Source organism: Sminthopsis crassicaudata, chromosome 1 (genome assembly GCF_048593235.1).
Source record: "Sminthopsis crassicaudata isolate SCR6 chromosome 1, ASM4859323v1, whole genome shotgun sequence".
Taxonomy (NCBI): Eukaryota; Metazoa; Chordata; class Mammalia; order Dasyuromorphia; family Dasyuridae; genus Sminthopsis; species Sminthopsis crassicaudata.
In genome coordinates, this window is record NC_133617.1 from 18,142,918 (window position 1) to 18,170,698 (window position 27,781).

The window sequence follows — 27,781 nt, forward strand, 5'->3', positions numbered from 1 at the left end:
ATTTCCAAAGCTTTCTCTACTTGGATTCCCTCTATGATTTCTGATATTAAAGTTCAGAGAGAACACATATATCTTCTTTCCATATTTAAATGTAAGTAGATTGTCTTTGTTTAATCCTTTATCATTGTTAATTCATGTTTATCTTTTTTTTTTTCTTCTGGCTCCTGAGTGTTTGAACTTCAAAGATTCTTTGGCCTTTTCTTTTTTTATTCTTTTTTTTAATTATAGCTTTTTATTTACAAGATGTAGGCATGGGTAATTTTTCAGCATTGACAATTCTTTGGTCTTTACGATAGGAATGCCTGGAAATTTTTTGTTTCATTAAAAATCCTTTCTCTCCCTATAGAATTACACTCAGCATTATTAGTTAATGTTAGGATTACTAAGTGAATTCTCACCTTGTCACTGTCCAGACAACCTGAGTTCTCACTTAGTAATTATCTGTAATACTTCCCATATTGATGGATTTATGTTTCAAGGTCATTTATGTAATTATCTGTAATACTTCCCATATTGATGGATTTATGTTTCAAGGTCATGACTGTCCTATGTTCTAAATCAAAAGAAAGGGGGAGATGTTAGGATTACTAAGTGAGAACTCAGGTTGTCTGGACAGTGACAAGGTGAGAATTCAGGTTTTCTGGACAATTACAAGGTGAGAACTCAGGTTGACTTGATAGAGGGGGCAAGCTCATTGGCTGGGGTGGTTCTTCCCAGAAGCCCTTGCATTATCCCACGCCCATTCTCTGGGAGGATAAAAGAGACAGCACTGGGCCCAGAGAGCAGATCAGCCTGGAGAAGGATAAGAGCTGGAGGAGATTCAGAGCCAGGATTCAAGAGAAAGACTCTGCATTGCATCAGGCTTGACGGGGCTCTCTGAAGGAAGGGAAGTCACTTCTCTGGACAAGAGTTAACAGCAACTGCCTGGAGACAACGGTTCACTACAGGAAGAAGAATCTGTCTGAAAGATTTGAGTAGACACAGCAGATCTCTTCCCAGAGAGTGATCTGGCAGCTTCTGGAGACGACAGCTCGCTACAAGTTGTTATTCTTAAATGTTTTTCTTCTCAATCTGTTTTCCAGATCACATTTTAAATTCTATTTCTAACCAGTCTTTTGCCTTTTAATATTTCTTGTTGTCACATGGAATCACTGGCTCCTATGTAGTTCATTCTAAGATGAAAGAAAAGATAATGATAAATGTTGAGGGGCTATGGAAAAACCAGGACACTAATACATTGTTGGTGGAATTGTGGAATGATTCAACCATTCTGGAGAGCAATCTGGAACTATGCCCAAAGGACAAAAGGACTATAAAACTGCATACCCTTTGACCCAGCAGAGCCACTACTGGATCTGTATCCCAAGGAAATCTTAAAGGAGAAAAGTTCTCACATGTGCAAAAATGTTTCAGCAGCTTTTTTTGTGGCGGCAAAGACTTGGAAAATGAGTTGATGCCCATCAATTGGGAAATGGTTGAACAAGTCGTGGTATATGAAGATAATGGAATATTATTGTTCTATAAAAGAATGATGAGCAAGCTGACTTTAGGAAGGCCTGGGAAGATTTACATGAACTGATGCTGAGTGAAACAAGCAGAACCAGGAATACATTGACCACAACAACAAGATTGTGCAATGATCAACAAGGAAAGATTGTTTCTTCTCAGTGGTTCAGTGATCCAAGGCAATCCCAACTGACTTTGGACAGAAAATGCCATCTGCATCCAGAAAAAGAACTATGAAAGAAATCAACACATGCTAAGTTTACTTCTTTTTCTGTTCTTTATTTCTCCCATGTTTTTTCCCCTTTTGCTCTCTTCCAACATGATTCATAAAGTAATGTGTACTAAAAATAAATAAATTTATTAGAAAAAACTCAGCCTATTATTAGCAATAAGTAGAATACATAAAACGCTAGACATGTTCGTTAAAAAAAAAATTTATTGAAAAATACTTCCATAAATAAACCGCCTTAATTATATTTAAACAAAACATTGACCACATCACTAAACATTGCATTTAATAGTTAACGGCGGGGGGTTGGGGTTGGGGTTGGGGAGTTTGAAGTGGAGTGTGAGCCAATAAGAAAGACACGTTCTGTCTTGTGTGTCACATCTTATAGGTTATGTGGAAATTCTTCCTGAAGAGTCAAACTCCCAACACTTAATAATTAAGAACTTTCTGCTGTTTATAAATAATGCTAGTTTCCTTAGAAAGTCATCTGAAAAAATTCTAAACATTTACCTATATTCCATTCCATTTTCACAAGGAAAAGGTCTGCATGGGCCCCCAGCCCCTGGCGGGCGGGCTCAGCCCTCTACCATTCACTTCACTCTGAGCAACAGGACAGCGACCCTGTCTGAATGGTGAGCATAATATAATGTTTATTTTTAATCCCCAGAATACCTGGTCAGGTCTGTTAGCAACACCATCTATACCTCAGAGCCTCGGTCCTAGTGCTTGCTGGGTATCCAGGTTCAGTTCCAGGCAACTTTGGGGTGACCATACGGCTAGGAAAGAGGGAGCAAGGACACCCGTGAGCGTTCCCATCGTGTGCAGTACAGAGCAACCCTCCTCAAGTTCAAGGTAAAGGAGGCACCCAGAAACAGCAGCCAGAATGGGGAAGGGGCTTAGAGAGAAGATGGGGGAGGGGAGAGAGGGGCTGTTCCCATAGTGCTTTCACATGGAAAAGGGACTAGCCCAGTTTTGCCCAACCCCCCAAGAAGAAAGCTGGGAACAATGGGGAGAAGTTGCCAAGAAGCAGATTAGGCTTGACTCAAGGAATAAGTGGTACCGAGAAGGAACCAACACTGCAAATGACAGCACCTCGCACAACCCTGACTGCTTTGTTTTCCATGTTCTAAGTCTGATCCCCAATGGCAGAACCGCAGGCCTGGCCCCCAGTGTGGTACCTTAGATTGAAAACCACGCTCGCTCATCAGGCGCGCCTCCTGCTCCACGAGTTCCTCTGACAACTGGTCCGCGAGCCTCGTCTCTTCCTCCTCCTTTCTCTGCTGTATATATTCTTCCCGGTCCTGGAGACGGCGCTCTGCAATCTGGGCAGCGGGTCAGACAACAGTCAGAATTTGGGGCAGCCCCTCGGCTGGGCGGGATCGGAACCTGGAACTGGAAACCCCCGGCTGGGGACCAGACTCACCTGGGCCTCCAGCTCCTGCTTACGAGCCGTTTTCAGCTCAGCCTCTTCTGCTCTCTCTCTGCGGGTCTCTTCTCTCGCCTCCTCCAGGCCTCGGATCAGCTGCTCCCTGTATTTCAAGGCTTCCTCTTGGGCCCGCCGGTTCAGTTCAATCTTTTCTTGGAGCTGATGCTGTCTCTCGGTAAGAACCTGTTCTCCAACAGGAGGAGGGAACAAGGAAGAAGCAATCTACAGCCTTCGGTCCAACTAACGAGAGGAAACCGATTCCAGAAAATGGTAGAGCAGAAATTCGGCAGCCAGACCTGGGTACGCCCTCTGCCACAGGGATGCCCCCTGACGCAGGGATGCCCTTCCAGCCATGGGATGCCCCCTTGCCCCTCCATTAGTCACAGGGACACACTCCCCTGTCATGGGCACGCCTCCCACCTCTTTCATCAGCCGGTCTCGAGCCTGTCTCTCCTTCTCCCACTCGGCCTCTCTCTTTTCCCACATCTGCTTGGCTTCTTCCCTGGAGAAAAACAATGGAGGAGGCCGAGCCTCAGCTGCCCATTCTGACCACTCCGAACACAAGAACTCCTGGCAGCCATTTCACTGCTGGGCCCACAAAGCCAACTTTCATCTCCCAATGTCCGAAATCAAGCATCCAAGGAACAGAGCTGGAGCCGCGCCTTCCCTCCAGCCTCCAGCAAGTTTCCTGTGGACCCAGGCGGCCTCCGTGACCGGCGTGCCGTGACCCAGGACCCCCCTTTAGGAGAGGTCGCTTTTCTCTGGGGTTTTCCAATGGAAAGAGTGTGAGCAATGCACTTTGTCATGAATTCTCTTTTACAGGTGAAATGACTTGTTTAAAGTCATGTGGTCTGAAAAGGGCCAGCTCAGGGTGCTGCTTTTTTAGCCCCCTGGCAGACCGGAGTGTGGCGGGGGACAGACTGGAGTGGGGGCACAGGCCCTGGTAGATGCCGACACTCACTAGGCAAGGGAATTTTGCACTATCCCCATCACGCCCCATTCCGCCCTCATCTTTGCAGGAGGGAACAGCACCAGCCCAAACCCTCACCTGTACAACATCTGCAGCTCTGCCTCCCGCACTCGCTCCACCTCCAGCTGGTCCTCGATGACCTGTTTCATCCACGCCGCATCCGCAGCCGCCTGCTCCCGCCGGGCTGAGTCCTGGCGCTGGTGCTCGTCCTCCTTCTCCAGAAGGGCCAACAGGATGCGCTTGTCGGCCTCCTGAGGGAAGTCGAGGGGGGCTTCAGACCTCTGTCCCCTGGGGGCCCTCTGCTCGGTCTCAGACACCACAGGGACAGTGTCTCCCCCACCCACCCCATCTCGGCCCTCCAGGGACACCGGGCTGCCGATCCCTGGCTTCTCTCACCAGTTCCTCCTGGATCTGCTGGGCCCGTCGGTTCAGCTGCGCGTTGTACTGGTGTCTCAAAAAGCGCCTGCACACAAAAGGAGACACAAAGAGCATCGAGCCCCTCAGCATCCACTGCGCTGCGTCCTGGGGAAACTCCAAGGTGGCTGCCACGGGCCTTGGGAGGAAGGGGTATGTGAGAGGCCCGCTGCCCCCCCCTGTATGTACCCCAGTTCTGCCTTCTTCCTGTACTCCTCCATGCTCCTCCTCTCCTCCTCCAGTAAGCCGAGCTCCCACTGCTGCCTCAGCAAATTCTCTTGCTCTTTCTTCAGCTTCGTTGCCTGTCGCCGCCACAACAACAAAAAAAGTGAGTTCCATTCCCCCTCTGTGAAAGTCTCAACCACTGGCCAATACCTGAGTCACCAGGACTAGATCTGAGGGGCAGAACCCCAGGGGGGCACCAGAGCGGCAGGGAAGGCTCCGTCCTCTCCAACACCCCCCAGGCCAAGAGCCTTAGTTCAGAGGCTTCCCAGGTGTCCCGAGGAAAGAACGCTAACCCTGTTACCTTTGTTTGGCTCTCAAGGATCCCATGAGCAATGGGAGGAAAGTAGAATAAAGTGGGTCTACACGGCAATCACCGGACAATTTAAAAGAACTGTAGCAGCAGTTTTCTAAATAAACCTAAGGAAATTTATATTAACTACATCTCGTTAATGTTTCAGGATCTAAACACAGAAAATATGTTTGTAATAAAGGAACAGAAATTTTGTACTAACCCAAATATGGGGTGAATGTTAGATATTCTACTAGAACGAGATTTTAAGATGTATATGTGTGTATGTGACACAGATACACGTATATGTGTTTTTAAAAGCATCACACACACATTCTCTCTCTCCATCTCTCTCTTTCTCTGTGTCTCTCTCATTAAAAACCTCCTGCTGGGCTTCACTGTGGCCCAGAGATGACCCGATAGCTCCTGAAGGTGAGGCTGGTGGAACACACATTTAGGAATTTTTCATTAACCTGAAAAAACTTGGATATGGATCAAGGAGTCAATGAATGTCTCTGGTTTGAGAACTAGCCTGGCTAAGTTCAGAAAGATGCTAAAAATGGATAATTTTTAGCAATAACAATTATCAAAGACCAACAATTTATGATATGGAAGGTTTGTGATTTGTATCAATAGAGGGAGCCTGCTCATCCCCAAGGAAATTGCAGAAAAGTAAACAAGTGAATCCTATATACAGAAATGTATATGCACAAATGTACCTACATGAAGAGGGGAAAATATAAGTGCAAGTGAAAAACAGAGATTCAAGGCCCCCCTCAGATTGCTACAAGTCAGTAGGGAGGGTGGGGGGGCGGGAAAGGGGGACGCTGAGCATTTGAGTCTCATGAGTCCCGTGTGGTCAGACAGAGCCGAAGCTCCAGCCGCTGTTGTTCTCCTCCAGGCCAGGGACCCTGCCCCTCAGACTGCCTTGCTGGGCCCCAGGGCACGGCGCCCCTTTACCTCCATTTCCTTGAGCTTCAGCTCTTCCATCTGCCGGAGCAAAGCTTCCGCCTGCTGCTTGTCCTCCCGGCGTTTCTCCTCCTCTTCACGTTTTATCCGTTCGAGGGCTAACCTTCTGGCAAGTTCATACTGGTTTTCAAAGTGTATTTTTTCTTCTTTCTCGGCAGTTTCTTGCTGGACAAATGAACAATCCACATTGTGAGAGGGTGCTGAGAGGGGCCCTAGCAAAATCCTCCACAACAAAGGCAAGGCAACGCTGAAAGACACGGCCACGCTCACACGCCCGTCTGGGTGGGGAATGGGCTAGTGCCCTTGGTGACAGCAGCAGAGAGCACTCAGGGGCCCCAGAGGAGCGGGAGTGAGCCCCAGCTCAGCACTGTACTCCAACATGCCAACTCTCTGGGCCACTGCTTCTGCTCCAAGTGAACGGGCCTTTAGGCCAAGAAGGAAGAAGACCGAGGGTCTGGGCCCGAATGAGTCCCACCTCCCTCACTCAAAGACTAAGGAGAAGGCTGCTTTTGCTACCTTCCTCATGGAGCTGTTGTGAGGAAAACTCTTCCTCAACCATAAAAGGTCACAGAACCATGCAGGGTCCTCTGCTACACAGGAAGGGACAAGGCAGAAAGCCTGTTAGGTCCCTTCTCACTCTATGATCCTACAAACAGGGAATCTACATGCTTCCCAATGGCCGGCCAGCCTTGGTCTCCTTCTGGTACCTTCACCTAGTACTCTCTATGGCATGATCTACTGCAAGAGAAGCCCTGGACTGTCACACAATCTGACACAGACTCAAGCGCCTGAAGGTTCACGGGGGCTTTCAAAATGCCCATGGCACTCGTTTTACAGGGGAGGAAACTGAGGCTCCAAGAAGTGAAGGAGCCTGCTCAGTCTCAGAGCCAGGAAGTGAAGAAAGCAAACTTTGAAAAGAGCTAACTCCACATTCAATACGCTGCTCTCCACTATGTCACCTCCCCCTCAAAATGAAAATCTGCTCAGTGAGCCACTGAACGGCTCCGACTCCCTCCTGGAATATGCATTAACCTTTAAAGCTTGGGACACGCTCCAAGAAACCAAGGCAAGCCAAAGACCCAACCCTCTGTACCTGTTTTCTTTCTGTCAACTGAGATTCCCAGGAGTCAACCACATGTTTTCTGTGAAGAGCTGATTCAATCTGGAGAGAGGAGAGGAACAGCAGGAGATGTGAGAGGGCAGTCCCCTGCCCCACACCCCCAGAATCCAAGGCATTGGGGCTCATGCTCAATCTCCAAGGCTTTGCATGGAGACAAAAACTGAGTTCTTCCTGTGCCATTTGGAAACGCAGATACAACAAAGTGACTGCTCTAGGCTACCTTGGGAAGCTGTGATTTGTTACAGCCACGAGCAGAACCTGGGGGTGACTTCTCAAGGACTTGGGAGAGGGGATTCATGAACAAGTTGAGAGCACATGGCCTCTGAGAACCCTTCCAACACAGAGACTAGAGTCAATAAATAAACCCAATCAATAAATCAATAAAAGGACAGCCCCAAAGGGAGACTCCAAATCTGTCATTCTGTAACTGCAAACGTGCCTAAAATCTACTGATTCAGATGCAACTGAAGCATAATTCATTTCTGTAATGAAAACAATGTTCACTTCAACACTTTTTTGAAGCATACAATTCAAATGTCAAATACTCTACTATTTGACTCAAACTAGCAAGAGATACAAATTAGAATAAGTCTGGCAAACTCGCTTTATCTATGCAGGAAGAACAGGATTGGATGGTCTCCTCGGCTTTTACCTCTCGAAATCGGGGGTTAGTCTTCTTCCAGTGTTCATACAGAAGTTGTTCAGCAACCTGTGAAAAACACGCCAAAAATGAGAGGTGGCAAATCCCCAAATTTCAGAAACTAGCAACAAATTTAGGCTAAACTGAGGCAGATTGGGGAAAAGATCTTTAGCTCCCATTTTTAACTACTGCAACAATCCTTTCCCTATATATCCTACTTCCCTCATTTTATTCTGGAAGCAAAGCTATCAACTGATCTGTGCAGAAGATTCCATTAGCATTAATGAAAGGGCCTATACGTAGTCATGAGAAAAGGTAGGCTAGAAATTTAGTATAACCTGGTCTTTTAAAACATTGAGCAGTAGGCAAATTGCCTACAGCTGGCAAATCACCACTAAATGCCATCACACTGGGAGCACTGGAAATGGGGATAAAGCATTATTCTACATCTAATTATGGAACTCAGATATTGCCACAAATACTGTGGCTGACTCTCAAAGAACTCAATCTCCAAGTCAAGGGCCCAAGAGCTGGCATCTTTGGTCATCACCCACTCTGGCCCACTGTGCCCAAGGTACCGTTTTCCTTTCTTGTTCTCTTGCTGACTTCAGTCTCTCGCTTCTTTCTCTCATTTCGCACTCTCTCAGAGCCACATTCAATCTCTTTTCTTTCAGTTCTTTGGTGAGCTGAGTCCTCTCCTCTGCCAGGAGTTTACAGAGACGTTTTCTTCGTTCTGCCAAACTCTTTTTCTTTTCCTCCTTCAGTTTTTGCTGTTCGTATGCTTGCATGCTACTCGAGAAAAATATTGCTACAATTAGCAATAGAACTGTGCAAACTTTTCTAGAACAGTGGTCTCCAAAATGAAGTGCACAGCCCCTAGGGAATGCTTAAGATGGTCTAGCGGAGGTAAGAAGGAAATGCAATTTTTATTCTTATCAAAAAATGAGAAATTAGCATCATTAAAATTTAATATAGATGGTCCCTAGTGTCCTCTGTTTGGTTCATGTCAGAAATTGCACATAGTAAATTCAAGTCATCATGTAGGAAGAGTAATTGTTCCATGATGCAAATGGACTGCCAGCGGCAGTTTTCGTGTTCATCTACTGTCCACATCTTCAGATATATTACAGCATGTATCTTTAGATACATTGCATACAGATGTGTTAGCATGTTTGTGGCCAAATGTATTTAAAAGTTATAACTTTAAGTCATTAACTCACATAACTCGTAAAATTAACTCACAAACTGAACACATAATTAAAAAAGATTTCTGCAAAGAAAATTGATTCAGAGCTTATTGAGAGGCAGCTAGATGGCACAGTGGATTAGAGCACCAGCCTTGAAGTCAGGAAGGCCTGAGTTCAAATTTGGCCTCAGACATTTAACACTTCCCAGCTGGGTGACCCTGGGCAAGTCACTTAACCCCAAAAGAAAAAAAGAGCTTATTGATAAGCCCAATTGATAAGAGCCTATTCAAATTTAGAAAATAGCAGAGCTTCCTCTTTTTAGTATGGGCTCATCAGCCATACTTAAAGGTAAACACAATAATGACCTAGTCAGATCTGCTAAGATCAATTAGAAAATTTGGAAATTATTTGATATGTCATCCACTATCATTAATAATGAACTTGATCCTCAGGGTACATCGTGTTTTGAGATATTAATTAATAGTCATACAAAGTTATCATGATTGCAAGATATTTGAAAAGTAGGCCTTTAAGGCTGAAAATGTCACCTATAAAAAGTGATCTATTCATCTGAACTTGAAAACAGAATTTTCTAACCAGTTTAAGAATCATTTCAGTTGCCTTGAATCTATTTGTTAAAAATATCAAAACGTGAAACTTTTTGATGAATTTACCAGATTAGATATCCACAAAGATGAAAATTTAATAGCTGAATTACAGCAAACCTCTGTAGAACTAGTAGATGGGATTAGAAAAAAATGGGAAAGACCCTCAGAGATCTACTAGTCCAACTGGTCACTTAAAAACAGAGGCTGAGGGAGGCAAAGGGACTTGCTCCCAAGGTCACCCAGGGAATGTCAAGAGCAGGATTTGAAACTACATTTTCTGAACCCAAGACAGCTGTTTCTTCCATTGGGCCGCACTCCATTGTGCCATCCCTACTCTTCCATTTGAATTGATATATATTTGTGAGGTGTCACTTTTAGAAAGAACCATAACAATTCAAGTAATAAAATGAACTGGATTTTCAAGTTGTAGGATCACAAAGTGTTAAACTAAGATTTAAAAAAAAATTGTTTTAAAAATAATTTTTATTGTGAATAGAAACATTTTAATATATAAATACAAGAGAACTATATTAAGAAATTTTTGTTAAAAGATAGCTATATTAAATTTAGCACCCCAATTGGTCTTTTCTCTTTTTTGTTTACTGATGCTCTTCTTTGGATCTTGATCACTGCCCCTTTTCTCACATACCTCTTCTAAAGAAAAGCTTTCCCTGTCAACAAATAGGTGCAGTCACATATACTGTATCTAGGATATACTATAACGTATTTAACATATATAAGACTGCCTGCCATCTAGGGGATGAGAGGGAGGGAAGAGAAAAGTCGGAACAGAAGCGAGTGCAAGCGATACTGTTGTAAAAAACTACCCAGGCATATGTTGTCAATAAAAAGTTATAAAAAAACAAAAAACAAACAGGTGCAGTCAAACAAAGGAAATCAGTGTCATCAGCCACCTCAGTTCCTTCTGCACAGGTAATCATCTTGGCACTTTTGCCAAGAGAGGGAGGTATGTTACATCATGCCTCTTCTAAAGTCTTAACAGAGCACTGTTAGGATGAGACAAACCAAAATTTTCTGAAACAAACAAAAAAGCACGTATACAATCACACAGTTCTCACTAAAATTATTATAGTGAAGACAACTAATTGTTAATAATTAGTGAGAACAAAAGGTTTTCTATTCCATTGATAAATGATTTTAAAATCCCCTTTATTTCATCTTCCTTTTAACATTTCAACTCTTTTTGTGTCTACTTTAAAATGAACAACCTGGAGTAGCACAAGAGTGTGTGTGTAGCATTTGTGAATTGTCACGTGTGTCTTTATTGGGCATTCCTGATGGGGTGCATAGTTCACAACACTTTGAAGGCCACTGATCTAGAAAAGGCGAGCTATTCTTCACATCTCTACCAACATCTTCTGGCCATGGTGCTGACCAGGCCCTAAACCACCCATGATTACCTCTGCTGGTAGCACATCCTTGAGCTCCACTGGGCCTGTTTGGAGCTCCACACATCAAATTCTCTGAAATAGCGACTATTGACATCCCACTGTTGCCGAAATCGGGCTTCTTGTTCTCGCTGACGCACAATCTGCCTTTCCAGAATTCTGTTGCGGGCCGGCCAATAGGAGGGAATGGTAGGTAGTGCCATCTGGGCAACAAGGACAATTGAGAGGAGGGAGTTAATTGCTGCAGGCCCGACCCCATGTTCGCCACATGTCTTGTTCGATCAAAGGAAATAAGAGATCAAAGGATTTGGATGGTTTCCTGGCCTGTGAGCTTGAGAGCAAACGGAATGACCCAGCAGCCCCACAAGTCACTGAGCTTCCAGGCCCCGGGCACAGCGGGAGGAAGAAGGCTACACTTGCCCAGTGCTGGAACCCGGTCAGACCACGCTTGATTCCAGGCCCCAATTTAGGAAGGGCACCGACAAACTTGAGTCTGCCCACAGGAGGTCATGCTCCACTGTCTAGATGGCAAGTGTCCATGAGCCCATGCTCATCTGCTCAAGCAAGTGGAAGATGCTTAGCTTGTGGAGCAGGGAGAGCATGAGAGTTTCTTCCTGTGAAGATCAGGGAAGCTCTCAAGTGGAGGAGGGCGCAGACTTGTTCAGCTCGGCCCTAGCGTGCAAAACTATGCTGCAAAAAGGTAAGCGGCTTTGGTGCAATGTAAGGGAAAAAAGCCTTAGCCCTCAAAGCTATCCAGAAGTGGGGGTGGCCATCACAGGAGACAGTGACAACACATCAGGAAAGCAGAGGAGCCTGTGTCAGGGATGCTGTGCAACATGGCTGGGCTCACACAGCTGGGTCTGCCAGCTTGGCAAAGAACAAGACCTCCTGTGGCCTGCCACCCTTGGCAATGTCACAGGGCTGCACCAGATGGAAAGGGCAGAACGGTCCTGCTTCCCATGACACCACCTAGGTGATTTCTGGTGCTTTTTGTTTTGTTTTGAACTAAATGTTCCTAAGTCACCAATCCATGGCAAAACCCAGAACATCCACCTGATCATTCTACACTTTGATACTACACCACAATCTAGGAAAAGCCAGCAATTCAGGTGACCCCAAGGGGCAAAGCAGAAACGTACAGTGGGCCTAAAAAAGCTGATGAGGAATGACGTCATAGACATCCCACCCACACATGCAGGCCGAAGTAAGGGGGCAGATCTTAGGTGAGAAAAGGGAAACAAGGGCCGGGCAGGTGTCCACAGAGCAGTAAAAGAGCTAGAAGAGGCCATCCCCGGCACGGAGAAATGCTCTATGGAAAATTTAGAAAGGCATCTGGGCAAAACCCATCCAGTGAGGGCCAAAGGTTACGACCCACTCACACCAAGGAGCACTGACCACTCTGGGAGAACCACAGTCTGTCCCCCAGGAGACCCACGCAGACTGGAGGTAAATGGGCTAGAGTGATCAGGACATTAGCTGAGCACCCAGGAAGCTGGTTCAGCCTTTGGATGGCTGTATTATCTGATGCTGGGGGAAAAAGAGTAAGGCTCATGCCATCAGGATGTGGTACTCAGGCCAGTACCATGGTGAACTGTCCACTGTTGGTGCCTGTGAAGGTGAAACAGCCAGCGGTATCTTTGCCTTTTGGGCTCCCTGCCTCCAGACTTCAAGACTGGCCCTCCACTTTGACTCAATGCACCCTGTCTGCCCTCCTTTTCTGCATTTCCCTTCAGCTAGTAAGGAATGCCTTCTTTCTCCAATCCTTCTCAAGTGTAGACTTGGTGCGTATTCCCTTCTGTCTCCCACTAAAGTTGTTAGTTGAATCCTGTCTGTACTACTAGGCCTTAAGTTCCTAGACAGAAAGAATTCCAGCTTATGGATCTTTGTTTTCCCTCTCTGGACCCAGAAAAGGGCTGTGGACCGAGCCAAAGCAAAGCAAGACACAGCAGAAAAAACACAACGGACTCAGAGCACACCTGGGAGTCTTGACTCCCCCGCCATCTTCCTGTGTGACTAGAGTTACTTGGCCTCTCTGATTTGGTTTATTTTTTTTTTTTATAAAAAGGGAGCCATAAATGCACAAGATACAGAAATGTGAGCTACTGTCATACATATGTTGTGATATTATTTCCAAAGGGCAGAAGCTCTAGTTAAAAATGAAACAAGAAGATTAACGAGATTGTACATCTGCTGGGGTTGGATGTAGTTTTGGTTAAATATTGACTGAAGTGATTTTTTGGAAAGGATGGGAACTTAAATTTGGTTGGTTTTTTTGGGCGGGAGAGAATGTTGGATTTTACTGGTCTAGGGAATCCCCTTCTAAACCCCTGGGAATTCCCTCTCCCAACGTAGATGTAACTCTATTCCACATCTCAACAACAGAGCACTACAGAGCACACTAAGAGTTCACAGATGCTTTAAACGTTCCTTGTCTCCTCTTCCTCTCCCAAAGAACCCTAGGAGGTAAGTGTGGTTGATTTGGGGGGAACATGACTGCTACAGCTCTGGAACTTAATGCCCGACACAGCCAGTGCCCCGGACCCCTTCTCTGCCCAACATCCCAGTTCTCGGTTACGCCAAGGAAGTCCAGCCATGCTTGAAAGGCCCAGTGGTGCTTCTCTTCCCTTGACTGGACTTCTTCCCCCGACTCCTCTGGCCCAGCTTTCTTGTACCTTCTTCTCCCGCCTTTGTCCCCACTCCGTCCCCTTTTCCAGCTCTCCTTTATGTTTTTCTTCCCCTTTTCCAGCTCTCCTTTATGTTTTCCTCTCACTAGAATATAAGCCCCTTGAGGCCAGGACATACATGTGCCTCCCTCCCCCTCCCCCCAGCACTTAGCAGAGTGCTTGAAATCTGTGTGCTTAATAAATGCATCCGTCTTTCTCCTGGACTGCCTCTGCTTGTTTGGGACATGGTCAAAACAACGTCTTCTGGGAAAAAGTGCAGGGTCTGAAAGCTTGAAGCTTGGCCTTCCAAACCAGAGATCTGCCTCTGAGTCCAGGCTGGACTGCTCCTGGACAGGTCCTCACCTGTTAAAGGAGACTGGACCACTTGAGGCCGGAACATTCTGTAATGATGAATGCTAAGTGACCTCCCTGCCCACGAGCCCAGACCTTGGAATCCATTTATTCTCAGGCATGACCATCTACAGGCTACAGGAGCTGGTGTGAAGGCATCAGGCCCAGGGCCACCATCAATGGGCTTCTGGGGCATTTACCCCTGGAGAACCCTCTGTCAAGAAAAGTGCCCAGAAAGCCCAGAGAGCGGTTCAGATCATCTCATGGCTCATTTACACAAATGGCATTTGAGGGGCATCTAGGTGGCTCAGTGGATAGAGCATGGGCCTCAGACACTTAACACTTCCTAGCTGAGTGACCCTGGGCCAGTCACTTAATCCCAATTTCCTCAGCCAAAAAGAAGAGAGAGAGAGAGAGAGAGAGAGAGAGAGAGAGAGAGAGAGAGAGAGAGAGAGAGAGAGAGAGAGAGAGAGAGAGAGAGAGAGAAATGATATTTGAACTTTGAATCCACCTCCAGCCCTCCTTCCTTTGGGGCAAGGAGTCACCATGAGCTGACTTAATTTTTCTATGCTGGTGTTAGAGTGTGGCTGTTCTCTTCCTGACAAGGCATGTACTGAAGGAACGCCAAAATAGTCTCAAATATTTACAGAGCTTTCTATATTTTGTCTGAGGGCCACCACTTCTTTCTCATGAAACAAAAGTATAGTATTCAAATAGTGGTATGTGTGTGTACACACACACACACACACACACACACACACACACACACACACACACTTCTCTTTCCTCATGTTTTAAAATCCCAGTATTTTAGAAGCTAAAGAGACTTTTTCTATCAAATTCAATCCTTTATTCTGCAAATGAGAAAATAAAAGCCAAAAAAAAAAAAAAAAAAAAAAAAAAAAAGCCAGTTAGCTTGTTCAGCATCACAGAGTAAGTTAGTAGCAAAGCCAGGCTTGGAAGAAGAGCCATTCTTGTTACAGACATCTCCCCAGTGCTCTTCTCTCAGCAAACTGGAGCCAGGGACTAGTCCCCTCTGCTCCTGCTCAGCCTCACACCCCTACCTGCTGACTGGACACATGACACCTTCTAGGTATCCCACCTCAGCTGGGCCCTCACTGCTACAAAAGGCAGTCTTGTTTCTCTTTAATTGGTTCCTTATCTCACCTCTTCCCTCTCATATTCTCTCTCCTCTCTAGCTCAGCTAAAGACTTGCCCACTGCTACTGAGAAAACAGAACTCCTCCTCCTCCTCCCAAAAAATATCCCATGTCATGTCCTAGTCTCTCCATTTTCCCCATCTCCTCCTAATTTCTCCAGTAGATGACATCCTCAATCATTCCCCTTTCTGGACTCTTCACTTTCTGTCAACTGGTTCCCTTCCTACTGTCTTCAAACATGTCTGTCTTCTTCACCGTAAAAAGGTCTTTAGTTGGGAGGGGATGTGGGAAAACTAGGACACTAATGCATTGTTGGTGGAGTTGTGAACTGATCCAATCATTCTGGAGAGCAATTTGGAACTAAGCTTAAAGGACTACAAAACTGTGTACCCGTTGATCCAGCAATACACTTCCAGGTCTATATTCCAAAGATATTAAAAAAAAAAAAAAAAGACAGAACTAAATGTACCAAAATATTTACAGAGTTCTTTTTGTGATAACTAATAGTTGGAAATTGAGAGGATGCCTATTAATTGGGGATTAGCTAAACAAATTGTGATAGATGATTGTAATTGAATATTATTGTGCTATAAGAAATGATGAGCAGGAGGATTTCAAAAAAACCTGGAAATACTGACATGAACTGATGCAAAGTGAAGTGAGCAGAAGCAGGAAAATGTTGCATATAGTAATAGCAATATTGTGCAATGAAGAACTACGAATGATTTAGCGATTCTCTGCTCAATATAACCTAAATCAATCCCAAAGAACTCATGATGAAGCATACTATTCACCTCCAGAGAAAGAACTAATACTATGTGAATATAAACTGAAAGATTATCTTCTTTCTTTCATTCTTTTTTGAATTTTCTTGTACCAAATGACTAATACGAAAATGTTTCGCATGAATATGCATATAAACTATATCGAATTGCTTACCCATTCAGGGAGGGAGGAGGAGGACAGAATTTGGAACTCAAAACTTAAAAATGTTTTTAAAAATTCTTTAATATGTAATTGGGTGGGAAATAAAATATATTAAAACCAAAATCTTCAAAAGAACCCACCATCCTGGCAATCCATTGTCGCATCTTGCTTTTCCTTTTCAACCAAATTCTTTAAAAAGACCATCTCTGCTTCTTGGCACCCCCTCCAACCCCTCCATTTTCCAACCCCCCTTCCCTTCCCACTCCCTTGCTCCCAAGGGAGTCTTCTCTTGCTACTCTTGCTTCCTCTTTTCTTGCTCACTTCTCCATTTTCTGCAGCCTGGCTTTGTACCTCATAACTCAGTGGAATCTGCTTTCTCCAGAATTAGCAATGATCTCTTAAGTTGTCAAATCTGACAGTCTTCCTCAGTCATTAGCCTCATTGGCCACTCACTCTTCCTGGATACTCTCTCTTCTCTAGATTTTCATGACTATTCTTCTCTCCTGGTTTGTTTCTTACCTTTTTAAGTCTGCCTTGTTGGCTCATCATCCATATCTTGTTCCTGACTGGGTATTCCACAAGAATCTATCCTGGATCCCTTTCTTTTCTCCTTATATATCAGGAGTTCTTAAGTTTTTGTGTGTCATTTTTCAGAATATTATTTTTAAATAATTGAAGGAAATGCTTGATTTCAGAGATTAGTAAAAATACAGATATAATTTGTTTTTCCATCCAAGTTCAAGGACCCACAAAATCTATCCATGGAACTTTTAGGGGCAGGGGAGTCAATGGACTTCAGGTTAAGAACCTATGCTCTACACCAGGGGCTCTCAAACTACGGCCCTCGAGCCATGGCAAATGGGCTGAGGGACGGAGGCAGAGTGTGAGTTTTTGTTTTTACTATAGTCCGGCCCTCCCACAGTCTGAGGGACAGTGCCTGTTTAAAGTGTGAGGATCACTGCTCTACACTGTCTCTTTTGATAACCTTATCAACTCCCAAGGGCTTAATTATCATTTCCATGAAGGGGAGTCTCAAATCTGTATATGTGGCCCAATCTCTCCTCAAGTCTGGCATCACCAATTGCCTATTAGATATCAAACTTGCCTCAGAAAGCTGAACTCATCATTTTTCTCCCAAACCTCTCCCCTTCTTTTATTGTCCAACTCTTTGGGATCCCATGGATCACATTACCTTTTATCTCTCAGAGTCTTGTCCAACTTCATATTCTTTGTTTCCTGACACTATCCATTCTTTCCTCTGCCATCCTTTTCTCCTTTTGTCTTTAATCTTTCCCAACACCAGGTTCTTTTCCAATGAGTTCCATCTTCTCATTAGGTACCCAAAGTATTTAAGCTTCATTTTTGATATTTGATCTTCCAGTGAATAATCTGAATTAATTTCTTTAAGCATTGACTGATTTACTCTCCTTATGATCCAGGTGACTCAAAAATCTTTTCCAGAACCAAAATTCAAAAGCATCGATTCTGTAGTGCTCAGTTTTCCTTATAGTCCAACTCTCACGGCCATACAAGACTATTGGAAAAACCACAGCTTTGTCTAGAAGGGCATTTGCTGGCACAGTGATACCCTACTCTTTAGTATGCTGTCCAACTTTGCCATAGTTTTCTTTCCAAGAAGCAAACATATTTTAATTTCAAGGCTGCAATCACTGCTTGAGGTGATCTCCGAGCCCAAAAATACAAAATCTGATACAGCTTCCATTTCTTCTCCCTCATATTTTCCAGGAAGTGATGGGACCAATTTGCCAGCATAGTAAGTTTTTGTGATGTTAATCTTCAAGCTACTTTTTCCCTTCTCTTCTTTTACCCACATCAAGAAGCTTCTTCATTTTCCGAATAGTATCATTTGGATATCAGAGACTGTTGATATGCTTCCTGGGAATCTTAATTTCAGTTTTTGATTGTTTTTCTTTCTCTTCCTTCTTGATCTGATTTTTCTTGCACAAACATGTTACACATATTGGACCTAACATGTATTTCAATGTTTTTTAACATGTATTGGACTACCTGCCATTTAGGGGAAGGGGTGCATTTAGCATGATATAAATTTTAAAAAATGTGACAAAAAATATACAGCTTTATCATACTCCTTTCTTAATCTTAAACCAATCAGTTGTTCCATATTCAATTCTAACTGTTGCTTGTTACAGGTTCTTCAGAAAACAAGTATGATCTGGTTCTCCCATCCTTGAGAACTTTCCAAATTTTGTTGTGATCCACATAGTCAAAAGTTTTACTGTAGTCAATGAAGCAGAAGTAGATATTTTTCCCCCTGGAACTCCTTTGCTTTTTCCATAATCCAGCAAATGCAATTTGGTCTCCAGTTCTTCCACCTCTTTGAAAACTAGCCTGCTCTTTTGGTAATTTTTGGCTCACATATTGTTGGAGTCTAGCTTGCAGAATCTTTATCTATAACCTTGCTGGCATGTGAAATAAGCACGATTGTTTGGCAGTCCGAACATTCTATGGCACTGACCTTCTTTAGGATTGGGATATAAATTGATCTTTTCTAATCCAGTGGCCACCGTTGACTTTTCCAAATGTGTTGGTATAGTGAGAGCAGCCTTTTAACTGCATCATCTTTGAGGATTTTAAATAGCTCAAATGGAATTTCATCACCTCTACCTACCAGCATTGCTAACCATGCTTCCGAAGGCCCATTTAACTTCCTTCTCCGGGATGTCCGACTACATCATCATGGTTACTGATGATGTTAAGATGATTCTTGTATAGTTCTGTGTATTCCTGCCGCCTTTTACTTCCAAATCCTCCTCATTCTGTCAAAGGCATCCCCATTCTTCCAGCCTGCCAGGTTTATAATTTCAGCATTATTCTCAATTTCTCACTTGCCCTCACCCAACACAATACTGCACAGAACTCACTGTTTCTATCTTCACATTTCTTTCCTACCCTCTTTTCCTTACTCAAATAGCAACCACCATAGTTCAAACCCTCACCTTCTGCCCAGATTATTGCACTCTCTCAATTGATCTCTGTAACTTAAGTCTCTTCCTTCTGAATCCAATTCTTCCTGTGCAACAAAAAATTCGGTTCTACACACATATATTGTCTCTAAATTATACTGTAATATATTTAACATATATAAGACTGCTTGCCATCTGGGGGAGGGGGTTGGCGGAGGAAGGGAAAAAATCTGAATAGAAGTAAGTGCAAGGGATAATGTTGTAAAAAATTACCCATGCATATGTACTGTCAAAAATGTTATAATTATAAAATAAAATAAAAAATTAAAAAAAAAAGCAAAACTTAAGTCTCTTCCTACTCCAGTACATCCTATCCACTGATGCCAAAAGATTCTCTTTCTTTATCTTCTCCTGGTTTCCTTTATGTCCCAGCTAAAATCTTACCTTGTACAGGAAAGCCTTTCCCAGCCCCACTTAATTCTAGTGCCTTCCCTCTCCTAATCCTCTTAATCATTTCCTCTTTATTCAATACATAGCTTGTCTATACATATGTCTGTCATAGTCTCCATTAAGTTATGATCCCCTTAAGGGCAGGGACTGTCTTTTGTATCATTTTGATTCCCCAGCTTAGCTAGATGCCTGATACCAGTAGACACTTATATATGTTTTTTGAGTGTTGAAATGCAGATCTGGTTAAGTGATTTTCCCCCTCAAACAACTAGAGTAGTCTCTTATTTCTCTATGCAAAAACAAAACTCCTGACTCCTGGCTCCAGCCTGTTTCCAGCCACATTGGACTTTATTCTTCCTCTTATATTCTTCAATCCGGGCACATTGCTCTGTGTCCCGAACAGAAGATACTCCATCTTCTATTTCAATGCCCTTGGTACTAGCTGTGCTCCCTGCACAGAATGTCCTTCCTCAGAGAATATTCCTTTTGCTCTAAAACACCATATTATGCATGAAACTTTTTAAAAAATTTTTTTATTAAAGCTTTTTATTTACAAAGCATATGCATGGATAATTTTTCCAACATTGACCTTTGCATAACCTTTTGTTGCAAATTTTCCTTCTTCTTCCCACCCCTTCCCCTAAATGGCAGGTAGTCCAATACATGTTAAAAACATTGAAATACATGTTAGGTCCAATATGTGTAACATGTTTATATAGTTATCTTGTTGTGCAAGAAAAATCAGATCAAGAAGAAAGAGAAAGAAAAACAGAAAAAAAAAAAATAAATCAAAATGCAAGCATTGTTCCCGTGATTCTCTCTCTGGGTGTAGATGGCTCTCTTCATCACTGAACAAGTGGAACTGTTTGAATCCTCTCATTAGTGAAGAGCCACGTCCATCAGAACTGATCGTGGTATAGCCTTGTTGTTGCCGTGTATAATGATCATCTGGTTCTGCACATTTCACTTCTATACATGAAATCTTTATGTCTGTAACCAATCCCTCCCAAACAACTTAGTACTTAACTTTCGTGGATGTTTTTGCATTTACTAACTATCTTTATGCTGTATGTACATTTTAGATTCCCTTGTAGGTGCCTCCTCTCTAGAGCAGGAAAGCCTTCATTTTTAAGTTTACAAACTACTTTCTTCCCCGTCCCCTAGAGAGGAAGGTCATGGAAAGTGCTCCTATTCCTATCTGAGAGAAAGGAAATTGTACTCCAAGAGGCAAAGTGACTAATATATCTAAGCCTGGGGAATTCCCTTCCTCCACAAACTGCAGCCAGCCTATGACTTAGTTTTAATCAATTACAATAAGCATTTATTAAGCACTTACTATGTGCCAGGCACTATGCTAAGTTCCGGGAATTCAAATGCAAAGATTCAAAAACAAACAACTCTGCTCTCAAGAAGCTCCCAGTCTAACAGGGAGATAATGTGCAAAACAATATGTATGCAAGATAAACTAGACACAATCTACAGAGTAGTAACCCTCATAAGAGGATCAGGCTACTTTAGTGAGATGGAAGTTGGACCAGATGGCCACTGGAGTCCTTCCCAATTATAAAATTATGGAATCATCTAGTCTATGTTGCTTCCTTTACATTAATATAGGGCAATTTGGGGGCGGGAGAGAAGATTTCATCAATGTTGGGAGAACCTTTTTTTGAAAGGGGGTTGTCTTTATTTTTATTTAAAATATTTTTCTTATCTGTTTTAAATTTTCTCCCCCCGTCCAGTTCTTCCCTTCTCTCCCGCCACCAGTAGGGCACTCCTAACAGGGAAACTGCTCATAGCAATGCAGATTAGCCATTGATTCCTAACTTATAATCTTAAATAATACCAATTCTGAGAAGTGACCCGCCAACGTCAGTACCTGTCAGAAGCAGGACTGAACTCGTCTTTCTGACATGAAGGCCGGTCTACTGTCAAACTCAAAACAGAAAGGGATCCATGCCAGCAGCACATTGACTTAGAAAACCGCAAATTAACATTTTCTGGGGTTGTTATATTTGTACTTCTTTTGTTAAACATTTCCCAATTATATTTAAGTTTTGCCTGCAGTTTGACCCGTGCCCATGTTGTCTCTTAGAGTAATTCTATTAATATAAGATAGAATATAATGTCTCGCTGTAATATAATTTAGCGTAATATAATAGTGGCACCAAGCCCTCCAGTCCAAGCCAGGCTGAGTTTAGACCTCGGATATTGCGGCTCTGTCCCATGCCCCCGGATGTTTCTCTTGGCTGGCCGTCCCAGCCAAGGTGTCAGGGCTGGAAGATGAGAAAATAGCTAACTGGACAGAAGTGACTCGTACGTGCTAATATTGGGCAACAAACAGGATGCAGACCCTTCCACGGCTGACATTCCATGTCAAGCTGTGGTGTTACGCTCAGTAGAAATGATCTCTGCGGCCACATTTTGGTAAACTCTCCCAAGCTCTTAATTGGATTCTGGCCAGGCCGGAGACCTCCAGTCCAAACAAAGGTATGTACTGAAATCCTCGGGCAATCATTCGGATGAAGCTTGTGGACTTCTTTTCAAAATTCTATTTTCGTTTTAGTGAAATGGCTATAAAAATACTTTTAAAAACAACCAAACTCAAATTAGAACAACAGGTTTGGCGACTGTAATGTTGTAAAATTACCCATGCATATCTACTAAAAAAATAAATAAATAAAGTGTCCTCCTCGGAAGAGCAAAACAACAACAACAACAACAACAAACCCCAACCAAACTCAGGTTCCAAGTGCAGGGAAGAAGCCTTGCTCTAGCCCTGGCACCCCCTGCCTTTGGGCACCGCTCCCTTCCTGGGGATGCTCATAAGGTTCCATGTGAAAGCTGGAGGGGCAGAGAAAGTAACCAAGGCCCAGAGAGCTGCCCGAGAGCAGGAGGGCGGAGCCAGGATGCTGGTCAGAGCGCCGCGTTTGGAGTCCAGTTACTCCTTGTGTCACCTTGGGGCTCCCTATTAAGATCCAGCTCTCCAAGCTCCGTCCACAAGGCCAGACGCTGCAAATCCTGGGCGGGAGCCCCAAGCCGTGGGGCAGAGGGAAGAGGCAAGGTCTGGAGCTAAGGCCGGGCCGCTCAGACTGCGGCTCAAGAGAGGAAGTGGCCCCTGCCAAGGTCCCACAGAGGACCAGAGGAGAACTTCCTCGCTTCCCCTCCACCCATCTGGCATGGGCTCGGGCCTTCTCCAGTCTCCGGGGAGCACCTCCGCGCCCTCCTCCGCGCCCTCCTCCATCCCACCGCAGCCGCCAGCGCCCCGCACGTGTCTCCCTCCCTCCGCCCTCCCGGACTTCAGCTCCTCTAGGCCCCGGGCCGGGGAGTTCTCGGTCCATTTCTGGTCCTGCGGTTCTACAAGGTGCCTCAAAGTACCAGAGGAATACGACGCGGTGATTCGCTGCCCAGGCTGCCACTTTATAAAAAGCTCACTGCGGAAAGCTCAAGCACTTAAATGTCTTTTACTCTGTATTGCTGGGAATTTCACATAATAAATTTTGAATGTTAACAGACACGCCCCCATTGTTAGGGACGGCCTGGGCAACAGGGTCCGGATGACAGCGCTCGGCCCAGGCCTCTTGGAAGAGGTCTGAGGGCCCCCTGGCCCGTCTCTCACAGCGGTCCCGACCACCTCTCAGCCCCCATGGAAGATTTCACAGAACACGAGAATCCACGGGAGCGCTGCAGGCCACGTGACAGTGGGTTTCAATTTCAGTAAGAAATACATCAACATTTGAAAAAATTTTAAATAATTAGCTTCTCAAGGTTTTTTTTTTGGTTAATTTACGGTACTTAAATTTCTTAAGTTACTAAAGCTTCACAAATGCTTGTACACTAAGGAGGATTCGAACCCAGGTCCCCTGCAAAACCGAGGCGGTGGGAGCAGGAGGACTCCCCGTACTCCTCACCGCCACGACCCGGACCTCCCTGGGCCGGTTCCCCTTTGGTAGAACACCAGGCCTGGGCTCGGCGCCCGCAGCTCCAAGCTACATCCCGAGGCCGTGGCTCCGTGCCTCAGTTTCCCCATCTGTAAAATTCCCGGGTGGGCTTGACGGCCTCTCCCCCTCCCTGGGCCTCAGTTTCCCCATTTGTCAGATAGCAGTGGTTGGCCCAGATAATCCCCCGAGGATCCCCTCCAGCTTTCCACCCGACCCCTCCCTTACCTGTGCCTCAGTTTCCCCATCTGTAAAACCAGGCTAGGCCGCGACCCCCCCCCCCGCCTCAGTTTCTCTTTCTGTAAGTCACAGAGCTAGGCCGCGACGCCCCTCCCCCACCCCGTGCAGACTCTCCCTCCAAGGGCTTGTTTCCCCTTCCGTAAATCGCCCGGCGGAGCCGCGACACCGCCTCCCCGCTCCGCGGACCTCAGTTTCCCCTACTGGAAAGCCCGGGCTGGGCGCGAGGCCCCCCGTCCCTCTCCGGTCCCTCCCCCTGCGGGAACTCAGCTTCCCTGGGCGGGCGCTGCCCCCGAGCGCCCCGCGGCCCGGCCCCCGCGCCCCGGCCCTCACCTCGGCTCTCTTCCCGTGGCCCCGGACGCCGTTTCAGCCGCCTCAGCGCCGCAGCCGCCAAGCTGCGCGCTCTCCGGGCCGTCGTCAGGGGAACGAGCGACGTAATTGGACGGCTAGCGGCTAGGGACAAACCTCGCGCGGACGCGTTTCGTTTGGCTGAGTCACAGACGCGAAGTGGAGCGTTGGCTGTCACAGCGCCCCCTGGCGGGAGGCGGCTAAGAAAAAAAGCACTAGAGAGTACTGGAAGGGATGATGAGCGTCTCGGGGAGTTCCCGACTCCGCGCCTTTGCAGCAGCCGGCCTTCCTGCCCTGCTCTGTCTTTCCTCTACACACATTTGTGAATCCAATTGAATAAGCATATATTAAGCACCTACTATGTCCAGGCACTGCGCTAAGCACCAGGGACACAGAGACTCCAGTCCCTGTCCTCAGAGAGCTTACAATCTAAGAAGTCTTGGGAGTCAACTGGATGCCCTTACTGGTGACGCAACACTTTGGACTTTACCGATTTCAATGACTGGAAGAAAGATGCTTCTGCAATTCTCATTTAAATATAATTCATGCACAAGCTGGGACTGACATCACTGGTCCTCTTCCAAGAAAATGAAATGCAAACACCACCATAGGGATGAAAAGGACCCGAAACTGATTAAGCACCTACTATGTGCAGGCACTGCACTAAGTGTTTTACATCATCCCATTTGATAAGTATAGTGTGATGGACAGAGAGATCCGACCTCAGAGTCAGACTGGAGTTTAAGCAGTCAGTCCAGCAACTAGCATGTAGTAAGTGCCTACTATGTGCAGGCACTGTGCTAAGTGCCTTACAAATATCACTTCATTTGATAAGTATAGTGTGATGGACAGAGAGATCCGACCTCAGAGTCAGACTGGAGTTTAAACAGTCAGTCCAGCAATTAGCATGTATTAAGTGCCTACTATGTGCAGGTGCTGCGCTAAGTGCTGAGGATATAAAAAATGGCAAAAACCATCCCCTGTCCTCGACGAGTTTATAGTCTAATGTGGGAGACAACAAGCAAATAACTGAACAAACAAGCTATGAATAGAAGGGGGGAAATGGAGGTAATTCCAAAGGGAAGACTAACTAGCATTAAGGGGGATCAGGAAAGACCTAGTGCAGAAGCGGGGCTTTTAGCTGGACATGAAGGAAGCGAGGGAAGCTGGGAAATGGAGATGAGGAGAGGGAGAACATTCCAGCCATCATGAGACAGCCCATGACAACTCAAGGTGAGGTCCCGAGGAATCAGACATAACTGAACAACCCCCCTTTATTAACCTCGAGGGGAGGGAGACAACATTGCTGCCATTTCTACCCCTGCCCCCATGGGATATTTGTGATACCTAAAAAACGCTTGTGCCTTGTACATTATCTGCGGTTGTTCAGTTGTATTCAGTCATGTCTGACTCTTGCCCTCATTAGGGGTTTTCCTGGTTTGCAGTTCCTTCTCCAGCTCTTTACAGATGAGAAGGTGGTGGCTGGTTCCTTATGGGTAATCCTGAGTTCTGGGGAACCCAAGGGACAGAGGAGGCGTCAGAGTCCAAATTAAACTCAACGTTTCCTGACTCTGAACCCATCATTCTATCCACTGTGTCTCTACAGAGGCAACCTGTTACACACACTTAAGGAGACCTAAGCATAAGGCATGTTTAAATTATATTTTAGAAATTTCCTACATTTAAAATGATTGAACATGTATAACCTCTATTAGATCTCTTGCCATCGTGGGAGAGGAGGGGGAAGATAAGGGAGAAAAAACTGTGGAACTCAAAATCTTATAAAAAGGAATAGTGAAAAAAACTACCTCTCATATCATTAAAAAAATAAAATACTATTGAGGAAAAATTTTTTCTTAAAGTTTTTTTCTGAAGTTTGAGCAACAACAAAAAAAAAGAAAGCAACTCCCTTGGGCTCAGGCTGCCAGGATCAGATATGGGTTTACATGAGTCTAGAAGCCTTAGGAATGTCTGTATCATAGTTGACACATGGGAGATTCTTTATTTAGAGACTTTTTAAGACAGTGTAAACAACAACAAAACCGTCATAAAGAAAGAAGACAGATGAGTCAGTTGTTTTTGCTACTCTTTAGAGCAGGGGTTCTCAAACTACCGGCTTTGGGCCAGATGCCCCTGCTGAGGACATTTATGCGGCCCACTAGGTTATGGCAAATGGGCTGAGGGGCAGAAACAGAGTGTGAGTTTTGTTTTTACAAAACTTTTTTTTGTTTGTTTGTTTGTTTTTTTGTTTTGTTTTGTTTTGTTTTGTTTTTTTGTTTTTTTTGTTTTTGTTTTTTTCCGGCCCTCCAACAGTCTGAGGGACAGGGAATTGGCCCCCTATTTAAAAAGTGTGAGGACCACTGGTTTAGAGTATCTTATTTTGTATAATAATGTCTAAGATATTTTTTATATATTTTGGTATCTTCCTCTTTCAGATGCCTTGAGAATTGATCCTTCAACAGCCTTGTTATTATATTATCTCTCATCTGCATCTCCTCTGTATATTTTTGTTCTGGTAACTTTTTCCATACTTGTTATGATGGTTGTTTGTTCAGTGTCAGTTCACTGTTTCTGGTGATGAAAAGACTTATAAAAACCACTGCAAATCTTTTCTCTCTTTTGTCTGTTGCTTTTGTTACAGATCTTTTTACAATTCGTTTTTTCCCCTACTGCTTCTCTATTTTATGAGGCAAATCTATTCATAATCTATTCTCCTTCTCTGGAATGATACATGTGTCATGGTTGACACATTGGAGCTTCTTTGTTGGAGAATTATTGATATAGTGCTTCTGTTACAATTTTTTTTTTGTAACAAAAATGCCCTAGAATCTTTTATTTGTAAATACATTTATATTCTAAACTAGTATTCTGTGATCTTCACAAATATGTTGATAAACTGCTTTTGCCTTTGTGAGCTCCCTTTGTGACATCCAATGTTGGGTTGTCTAGATGGCACAGTGGATTGAGTGCAGGTTTGCAATGAGGAAAACTCATCTTCTTGAGTTCAAATCTGATTTCAAACACTTATTAGTTGTGTGTCCTTAAGCAAGTCACTTCACCCTGTTAGCCTCCATTTCCTTATCTGTCAAATGAACTGAATAAGAAATTGGCAAAGCACTCCAGTATCTCTTCCAAGAAAACCCCAAATGGGATCATGAAGAATTGATACAACCGAACAATAAAAGGCCTGAATAAAATGGTTTTTAGGCATTTTTGGTCTACTCGTTAATTAAATTTCTGAATGAAATTGCTGTGATTGGTGCTGATATCTTTTCTTCCATCTATTATTGGACATCAATTACTTGTTTAAATGACACACTTTCTCTCCCTCCTTTCCTCCCTTCCTCTCTCTCTCCCTTCCTTCTCCCCATCTCTCTCCCTCCCCTCTCTCTCTCTCCTTCCCTCCCTCTCTCCCTCCCTCCCTCTCTCCCTCCCTCCCTCTCTTCCTCTCTCTCTGTCTCCCTTTCTCTCTGTCTCTCTCTGTCTCTCTGTCTCTCTGTTTCTCTGTCTCTCTCTCTCTCTGTCTCTCTCTCTCTCTCTGTCTCTCTCTGTCTCTCTGTCTCTCTGTCTCTCTCTCTCTCTCTGTCTCTCTCTCTCTCTCTGTCTCTCTCTCTCTCTCTCTCCCTCTGTCTCTCTCTCTCTCTCTCTCTCTCTCTCTCTCTCTCTCTCTCTCTCTCTCTCCCTCTGTCTCTGTCTCTCTCTCTGTCTCTGTCTCTCTCTCTGTCTCTGTCTCTGTCTCTCTCTGTCTCTCTGTCTCTCTGTCTCTCTCTCTCT

At 44.6% G+C, this 27,781-nt stretch overlaps 1 protein-coding gene across 1 annotated transcript; it reads right to left on the reverse strand.

The window, feature by feature from the left end:
• Window positions 1–2,361: 2,361 nt before the first annotated feature.
• Window positions 2,362–24,080, reverse strand: TCHP (trichoplein keratin filament binding). The gene is made up of 13 exons (XM_074295349.1): window positions 23,993–24,080; window positions 11,005–11,195; window positions 8,367–8,577; window positions 7,801–7,857; window positions 7,122–7,190; window positions 6,020–6,193; window positions 4,735–4,847; window positions 4,528–4,594; window positions 4,210–4,382; window positions 3,582–3,663; window positions 3,159–3,344; window positions 2,914–3,057; window positions 2,362–2,511 (listed from the first exon to the last, which is right to left on the reverse strand). Exons 2-13 carry the CDS (start codon window positions 11,193–11,195, stop codon window positions 2,479–2,481), a joined length of 1,500 nt encoding a protein of 499 aa, XP_074151450.1. The 5' UTR covers window positions 23,993–24,080; the 3' UTR covers window positions 2,362–2,478.
• Between the last annotated feature and the right edge of the window lie 3,701 nt (window positions 24,081–27,781).

What these genes read in the sequence shown, in the direction of transcription:
- TCHP (XM_074295349.1), bottom strand. Translation starts at nt 11,195, where the DNA reads ATGGCACTACCTACCATTCCCTCCTATTGGCCGGCCCGCAACAGAATT. An exon ending in GAGAACAAGAAAGGAAAACG is followed by an intron (nt 7,858 to 8,366) that starts GTACCTTGGGCA and finishes TGTTTTTCACAG; the next exon opens with GTTGCTGAACAACTTCTGTA. An exon ending in AGTTGACAGAAAGAAAACAG is followed by an intron (nt 6,194 to 7,121) that starts GTACAGAGGGTT and finishes TCATTTGTCCAG; the next exon opens with CAAGAAACTGCCGAGAAAGA.